General features: G+C 27.8%; 1 protein-coding gene across 1 annotated transcript in view; it reads right to left on the bottom strand.

Annotated features, from left to right (window-relative positions):
* The window catches only part of LOC117167953 (GTP-binding protein Di-Ras2), a 29744-nt gene extending 23296 nt beyond the window's left edge, over nt 1–6448 (bottom strand). Inside the window, exon 1 of the mRNA XM_033353219.1 lies at nt 6262–6448. Coding sequence (XP_033209110.1) covers nt 6262–6448 — 187 coding nt within the window. The remainder of the gene's footprint in view (nt 1–6261) is intronic.
* Between the last annotated feature and the right edge of the window lie 3269 nt (nt 6449–9717).

Raw genomic sequence — 9717 nt, forward strand, 5'->3', positions numbered from 1 at the left:
CTCTGCATGAGCCAAAATTCAGTCTCCAAATGATACTTTCCCCTAGATGCCCACATGGGCACCTACGTTCAGAGGAATACATTTGAGACTTGAAAACTCTCTTAAATGATCATTGGGAGCCCCATGAAATTTAATCTGCAATAAATTTAACACCAGCGTTTTTCTGTGAGTAAGTTTATTCTAATTATATTCAGAAAATTACCCCTAAAAGTGAAAAACCGCCCTCTATAGAAAGTTCATAACTTGTAATGCGTTTTTTAAATATAATTAAGATGGTAAAAATTTTATAGAATAAGGAAATTCGGGTCATTTATAATATTCGGAAAATGCATTTTTCTGCAGAAAAACTATTTCTATTAACATTGATTAAAGTTTATGTAAGAGTAAAAAAAGACTTATTGATTTGAGACGATTGGATTGACCTCATTACCTTTTTTTCTTACGCAGAAATGTGTGAATAACTCTGAGAAAAGCAAAATATCGTTCTAAAAGGAAGTTTTTAAAAGTTTAAGGGTACTTTTTTATTAGTAGCATACATTTTAACTTCAACGTGGTACTTTTTTCTATTATTTAAGGTCAAAAATATCTACGACATCTAAAAAAGCACATTATAAATTGTCGAATACCTATAGAGGGTGTTTCTTTTAATTTGAGTAATAATATTCTGAATAAAAGTAGGGTAATATTATTATTTGCAGTGACGCCTACCATAATTTTAATGTCATATTTATTGATTTTACGTAAGTGATTTGTCATTTTTACACACAGACAAAATAATCAACATATTTAAGCGTTTAAATGCCTTGGACCAGGGGGCTTACCTTTTTTTTAATTTGTAAAAAATTGCATAATTATTTTCACAACGAACCTACTAAATATATTAGGGATCACAGCAGTTCAGTAGTCAAAATTTTAGGTTGTTAAAATGAGCATATTGGAATTATTTTTAATGTATTTTTAACAGTAGACAGATTTTTATTCCTCATTCTCGTAAATTTTTGTCTAGTGTATTATATTCCATACAGAAGCCTGCATTTTTCAAAGTATTTTTCTAAGTACGTTAGAAAGAAATGATTTAAAATACACAAAATTACTATTTGAAAGACTTACTTTTTTGTCTTCTTAGACGCTTAAAATTGTTCATAATATTTTATTAATTATATTAGTTCAGTCATTTCATCATTTACAATTTTTAATACTCATGAGAACATCCAACTATTTTCAGTTGAATAGTCTACTATTCCGTCATCCTTTTTTAAATTCAATCATTCTCATCCAAAGTTTATAATCTCGATTTGAAAATTGAACTGTTTTGTAGAAATCTCGCTTTTTTCTTCACTGTAAATTTTTTTTGGTCAAACATTCGACTTATTTGATTAAAAAATAGTATTTTTTGGATGAATTCATCTGTTTATAATTTAACATCTTATTTATTTAAAATATACTATATTACATTTTTGATGAATTTTTGGATTAAAATTTAACTATTTTATTAAGATTTGAACTAGTTTCTTGAAAATTCTTTTTTTTCTCGTTAAAGATTCACAATTTTTTGTTGAAAATTCAATAGTTGGGTTAAAAATCATCCTGTTCTTGTAATTTAATTAATTTTCCTAGAAAATTAAACTATTTGGTTGAAAATTAACTTATTTGCTTAAAACTTCATAATTTTCGTTTTACAATTTAACTGTTTTGTAGAAATTTCGTCTTTTTGCTATAAAGAATTAATCTGCATTTATTTTTCTTGTATGAACATTCATCTCTTTTGGGGGAAGTTTCATCTTTTTTGGTTTTAAATTTATATTTTCGGGTTGAAAGTTCCATTGCTTTGTATACAATTAGTCTCCTCACCTTAAATATTCAAAAGTTTGGCTGAAAAACTAACTATTATGTTTAAAAGTTGTATTCTTTTGATGCATTGCACTATTTTTAACAAAAATTGAAATCTTTTTTGGTTTTAATATCCACTATTAAATTCTCATGAAGAATTTATATTTTTGGTTCATAAATCTACTGTTTGGTACTGTTAAGTTCTAAGTTCTTCAGTTCAAAATTTAATTGTTTGTTTGAAAATTCGCTTTTTTATAAAAGGGGGAAATTGCGTAGTAATTTTTGATTTCAGTTGTTTTAGGGGATTTGTGAAACTTAGAAAAGAGGGTTAAAGGGGATTAGATGAAAAAGTAGACGGATTGTGAATCCTGATATTTATGTAATTTTTGCATTTATTGAATAAGGCTTACATGTAAAGTTGGATTCTATTTAACGGACTGCACAAAGTAGTCAATTTTCCGCGAGAACAAATTTTCAACAAATTACATTAAATGCTCGAACAGCAATATTCGCTGCATCCTTAATTTTAATTTGGGTGTGCTATCGAAACAACGCGACAAGCTCGTTAGACCGATATGCATACTAGCGAGAAAAAAGTTTAAATATCTGGCAATACCTGAATTTCAAACCAAAATGTAGAATAATATCTTCAGAGAAGTATGATTGAAATTAATGTTTGTCTGCTGCTTCATTTTTTTGTAAGATTTTAAATGACAATTCATTCGTAAGCAAATAAAATTTTAGTACACTGGACATTGCATTGAAAATTTTGTTTGGGCACGAGATATATCGAGGTCTACGTTTTGTAACAATTGCTGATCAAAAAGAACGGGGCTTTTTCTATCATATTGATGTACTTACAGAAAAAAGCTCAAATTGTAATTTATAAGTAAAAAATTGATAAAGTAATTATAAATCTATAATTTACACGAGAAAGTAAACTTAAGGTCTTATTTTACGTTCTTGAATCAATTCGATTGTATTTTTGGTTTTAAAGTAAACATTTAGAAACAAAGTGAAAATAATTAAATGATGATAAAAAAATGACGAAAATAACGTTTCTAACGAATTTTTTAATATTGGGGGTCAAAACTTTGTAAAAGCTGCTCTTTTATTAAAAAAAAAACTTTGGCCTAGCTGATACAGAATTTTCTTTGGGAGTGCTTTTACTGCGCTTACATAGAATAAAGCCCTTTGATAACTGATACTTGAAAGTTAGAATGTTTGCGAATTTAGTCGCCTCTAATTAAAACAGACAAGAACTTTTTGACATAAATATCAATGGTTCTTAGCAGAAGGTTTTTATGCTAATTGGTCAATTATAATTTTTGAATCTTCAAAATTTATAATAGTTAGAAAAAAATTTCTAGGAATGAAAAAAAATGAAAAACTTGTCCGAAAAATTTTGTTTTACAGTTTCTCCAGTTGTTTTTTAACTTTTCCGAAAAGTTGAAGCTTTTTTAGGATTTACTATAACCGCAATGTAATTTTCATAATTGATCAAGTATTTGTCTCAATATACTTAATAGTCTTTAAGAATTTAGAAATTAAAGACTGAAATCAAGTGGAAAAGTTTTGATGACAAACGAAAACCTATGAAAACGTAATTTTTATAAATGATTGTAGAAAATTGTGGATTTTATAATTAAATAAAAACCTTGAAGCAACCTTAATTTTTCACAATGTTTTGCATATAATTCCTCATTTCTATAAAAATTTATTAATAATTACACCTTTGTATGCATTTTTAGAACAATGTACGTCTAGAAAAATTAGATGTAGTTTTTATAATTTTTCTTAGAAAATTACAAATTTCTAAATTCAATTATGAATGAGTATAATTTTTAAACAGAAAAAGAAAATTTTTCGATTTTAAATTGATGATGCAGTTTTATAAAATTTTAAATAAGTTTTCTGTAGAAAATGAAGAATTCCTACAAAAAATAACGAAAATTTCCGATTGGCAAAAGCTATTTTAGGGTATCTACTCAACGAATGATTTTATATTATTTTAAATTGGAACAGAGAATTTTGGAAAATAATTATAATCCTGCGGTGAAAGATCAGATAATTTATCGTAAGAAGAATTAGAATTCTGACTTGGAACAGAGAATTTTGTAAAAGAATTTAAATTCTGAATTTAAACAGGAATTTTCTTTAATTCTCTTGTAAATAATAATTTAAATTATTTTCTAAAATTTTCGTTCCATATCAAAAAATCCCTGTCCCAACTCAAGTAATAATTCTGTATGGAAATTCCCTGCCCTGAAGTCTAAATTATAATTCTTTACGCAAATTCCCTGTTCGAAAGTCAAAATTATAATTCTTTGCAGAAATTCTCTGTTCCAAGTCGCAATACTTTTATTTTCATAAATTATCTGTTCCAATACATAATCATATTTATTTGGAACATTTTCTATTATAATTTATTATTTATTATGATACAGGCCTCAATAAAACCTATGAAATATAACTTATTTTTGTATGCGAAAAACAGAATGAATTTAGGAATTCAGACGATTTCTGACTTAGAACAAGGATGGTCAAATTTATATTTCATTCTATCAAGTCACAATAAACTGTATTTTAAAAATTCTTGTTCCAAATTATTGTTATATTTATTTACAAAATTTTCTATTATAATTCAGAAATATAGTAACTCTCTTTGTAAAAAAATTGGATGAGGAAAGTTTTAAATAGTTTCTGAGTTGGATTCTGATTTGGATTATAGTTTTTTTTAAATTTCCTTCTCATAGATTAGAATTTCATTTTCTTCTTTCGAAATTCTCGTTCCATACCAAAAATCCCCTGCTCCAATTAAAATTATAGTTTTTTGCAAAAACTGCGTTCACTAAAGTAAAAGTTATAATCTTCAATTGTTCGTTTTCTAAAGTAAACGTAAAATTAATGCTATAATTTTATACGGAATTCGAGAGTGAACACAATTCTTGATCATTTTCCGGTTTTTCCGATTTTTCGGTCATGTAGACGCTATTAGATTACACAGGCCAACAATTCTCAGAACCAGAGACCAGACCTACTATACCCGGTATACCCGGTATATAATGTATACCCGGTATGATAATGTATACTCAGGGGTTTTGGAGGTCGCTGATTACAAATCCAATATCAAATTTGACGAATTCAAAATGGCGGATCAAAAATGGCAGCCATATTGAATTTTCAAAATCTGACTTCATATTCTTAATGAGCAACCTCAAAAACCTATATATAGATTTTTTCGATCGAATACGATCACTTATAAATTGGGCTTATAGCCTCACATATGCTATATAGGGTGTTTTAACGTTGTTACGAAACTGCGAAAATACTTAACTTCAATCAATGATATATCGATGGAAAAAAAAGCTTTTAGGTTACAATATCTCGAAAACTGAGGGTGATGGAATTTTTCTGAGGTCGGATTCGGATTCAGCGCAGCAAAAACCTTCGGGTATACTAGGTCTGGTTTCTGGTTCCGGACCTTTGTCAAATTTTGTCGGCCTGTGTTATTTGTAGTATTTGTAGTTTTTCACCGTTTTTCTCGGAAATTACAAATTTCTACACCTAATTATGAATAAACAAAATTTTCTGCAAAAACAAAGGAGAATCTACGACTTCAAAATGAAATTTAGAAACAAATTTTACGAAAAATTGCAACATTCCAGGGAAATTAGGAAATTAGGAAATCAGGAAGTTTAATTATTTATGATACAAAACAAGATAAACAACTGAATTAGAAGCATTTGCTGCTTACAAATGCAGTATCTAATTTCTATTATGTATGTCATTCGATATTTATTATGTATGTTATTCGAGAAACATGATTTTCAAAACTGAATACAATTGCAGTATTATTGTTTGGTATATAAATGATCAGAAAAAATAGTTCGAAGCAAGTGGACTTGTATGTACATAGCAAAAAATGATTTTAATTCATTAATGTAATAATTAATGATTAATTATTAATTTAATAATAATGTTAATTATTTTATTTTTCGCTATGTACGTGCAAATCCACGTACTTCGAACATTTTTTCTGATAATAAAGAACAATATATGTCTTAAATATTTTTTTGTAATTTAAAGTAAATAAAAAAATTATTTTCATGTCAAAATTCTCATATATTATTGTTGCAACATATTTCAAATACATTTCCATTTATGTATATCACAAATTATATGGTCCAATAGTCGAGAAATTTACCCAGAGTAAGAAAGTAGCGAAAAATTCAACTTTTTCCGATTTTTTAAAACTTCTAAGTCAATTAGGAAGGGTAGCAAATATTTTAACGGAATTATATCTATACAGATATAAATCGGCTTGCTTTGAACTATTTTTATTGATAATTAAAATAAAAAAAAATGTTGTTTTAATTTAAATTTTGCTTGGAAAATGAACTTTAAGAGAATATATAGAAAAATGATTACCAGCTGTGTCAAGCAAGTCGACTTTCAGCGTTAATGTTCCCAGGATACATTCTCTTGAGTAAAGGTCTTCCACGGTAGCTCTATACCTCTCCGTGAATCCTTGCCCAAGTAATCGACGAATAATCGCACTTTTGCCGACTCCTGCGCCTCCCAATACGACAAGTCTTATTCTTTCGTAATCAGCCATAATGGTAATGTTCTCCACTTGTAACCAAAACCACTTAAAAAAGCCCCATGACACAGGGAAGTGTTCTGGACGTGTAGCCTCCGAGGAAATCCACTGGGTCCTGCTGTTCCTCGCTGACCCTCTGTTAGCGTATTAATTTAATTTTCTTCTTTTCTACTTTTATCCCAACATGGACCTCCTGTTTGCGTTATACTCATTGGAAACACGCTGACACGGGCACTTACATTTCTCCCTTTTTTCCCTGCCTTCAAGCACTTTATCGGCACAGTAAGTTAGTTTCAATTTTCTTGATGGAATCGTATGAGTTGTCGAGCACAGCTTCCATGTCTTTTTTCCCCACTTGCCAGGACTGATGTTTCTACAAAAATAAGATATTAGATATTAGGTTTATATACTGGAAAAATAGCTAATAATTGGAGTTTATAATATTAGAATATTGTTTACCATTATCATTTACCATTTACCATTTACCTTTACCATTTCTTCAGGGAAATACTCGGTTCATTCTTTTAAATTTTGTTATAGATTTTTCAGAATATCTAAATATGATTTTAGAACGTTGTATACGATTTACAAAAGATCATTGACTGTAGCGTGAGAGTTAGAGTATATTCAATATGAATGATGCAATTTTTTTTCATTTACTTACATTTCTTTCAAATTAGCAGATTAATTTTCTCATAAACAAGATATGAAAAAACATCAAAAATACACTTTTAAGGTATTTCCGGATTTACTATTCATCAAGGTTGAATTAAATTCAACTTTTTGAATTTGTCTCGAAATTTCTAAAAGTTCCATTTACCACGTTTTCTGGACATAGTTTTAACACAAACGTATTATATTAATTTTATAATAAAATTTTAAATTAAATTTTCAAGGGTAAGAGAAATATAATATTTATGCACCTGATAAAACTCAGACAAACACATTTTATTTAATCAAGACAGGCACAGTATTTCAAATTTATATTTGACAAGAGCACAAATAACCATTTTTCTATATTTTCCTTTGCATTATTTACATTTCACAGAGACCCCAAGGTCTGTCTCCTAATATACCGATTGAATTAAAGTTTAAGGTTTTGCGCTTTTCGTGAATAGCATATGAAAAATCTTTGTTGGTTTAAAATGCAACTACTTAGCTAAAAGTGGACCTAAATTATTAAAAATTCCGTTTTTTGGTCGGTGATTAATTTCTTTAGTTGGAAAACTTTTTATTTGTTGAAAATTTAGCATATTGTCATTTTGAGTTGAAAATTAAACTTCTTACTTCTCTATTGAAAAGTTCTATATTTGGCTTAAAGTTTATCTTTCGTGGTAGAATAATAAAAAATGAATATTTCTCGTTGAAAATTCATTTATTTGGTAGAAAATTTAACTACTAGGTTGAATATTCCGTTAAAATGTTAACTTTTGATTGCAAATTCATGCATTTGGTTAAAAATTAATTTTTGTTTTAAAATTCATGTCTTTTGTTGAGAATTAGTTTTTCTTTATTAAAAATTAATTTCTTCACTGAAAGTTTAACTATTCGATTTCTTGTCATCTGCTTAATAAAAAAAAATTTTGGCCGAAGATTCATTATTTGTGTTACAAATTTATTTCTTATTCTAAAAATGTGAATTTTGGTTGAAAGTTCGTTTTTTTCGTTGAAGAGTAATTTTTGACTGAAAATGTAACTATTCTACTTTTGCAGGAAAAATAATTTTTTGTAGGTGAAAATTCAATTTTTTTTTTTAAAATGCACATTTTATTTTTGTAAAGTCATCGTTTTACCACAAATTCGTCTTTTTAGTATGAAAACTCAACATTTTGGATGAGATTTCTTTTTCTTAATTTACTGAAAAATATTTCTTGATTGAAAACTCAACTCTTTTTATTAAAAATGGCTCTTTTTCGTTTGAAAATTAGTCTGTTTTAATGATCAATTCAAAGAATTTTTTTTAAATTTGTATATTTTTGGTTTGATTGACCGGTTTTTGATTTAAGAATAAAATATTATTTTTTGGAAATATAAACTCGATAATTTGCTTGAAAATTCATTTATTTTACATACGCCTTGCGTAATTTGTGGTTGACCTGTCATGAAATGCGGTATGACTCTTGTCACTAAAAGTGTTTAAAATTTATTTAAAAATACAAATTTTTTACATTCACGTTATTAATCTCGAAGGTTTAAGGTTGTTTTTATTCCTAAAAGAAAAATATAAAACGGTCCGAGAAAATGAAAAATTGGTGAAGGGAAAGACAAGGAATGTCAGGCGATTTCGGATTTTGCAGCAAACCTGAAATTGCAAATTTCATTATTCGATACGGCTAAATTTGTATTTTGGAATATTTGAATAAATAGTCAATAAATTTCTTTAACATTTTAGTTTTCTAAATCTCCAAAAATTTCAAAACAACGATTTTAAGTTTTGACAAGTAACTTAATTTACAGAACTCATTAATTAAACAGTTTAGTCAGTTGATTTGAAACCAATACAATTTCTTGCAAAGAAAATTAAATTAACCAAGTACTTTAACATTTCAAGCGCTTTCAAATAACGAATACCAACTTTAAATTAGTTGTAACCAAATTCCGAACCCCAAAACATAGAATTATGAGCAATTTTTATCTCTATAAGAGATATTCATCTCCGAAAATGTCTAAAATATCAGAGAATATGTCTGTTTTTCGTTAAATAATAAAATTTCACATTAATATGTCTTACATTTTTGTCAGTTTTGTTATGCACACAGATGTGGCATTATTTATCACTGTCTCACAACTGGAATTCATTATATTTGGAAATTTAGCATCATTCTGCCATTCTACCTTTTCAAATTACCCAATCGGCATCGAGGAAAAGCGACAACAATGCTTTCGAGATTTTTGTGACGCACTTATTTTTTAGAGAAGGATTATCTTTTACCTTTTGCAGTATTTAAACAGTATAGTTTGCAAGAAATAGTAATGCTTTTTAAAGCAATTATATATAAATATGGATAATAATTAAAAAATTAAAATGTATTGAATAAATCAATCTTAATACTGTTTCGAATATTTATTTTTGGAAAAAAGTGGACCTGTAGTCAAAATGAGCATTTAAAACATATGGGTTCAATTCCGGAACGTAATTGTACAATTTTGAATAAATAGTGTGGAACAAGTCGAAAATGGTACCATTCTTTCCCACGAATATTTTATAATTAAACGTAAACAGTGGCGTCAATCCTATTTGAAACAGGTTGGGCGGATTTACTTCAGGCAGCTCCCCCCCCCCC

This window comes from Belonocnema kinseyi, chromosome 2 (genome assembly GCF_010883055.1).
Source record: "Belonocnema kinseyi isolate 2016_QV_RU_SX_M_011 chromosome 2, B_treatae_v1, whole genome shotgun sequence".
Taxonomy (NCBI): Eukaryota; Metazoa; Arthropoda; class Insecta; order Hymenoptera; family Cynipidae; genus Belonocnema; species Belonocnema kinseyi.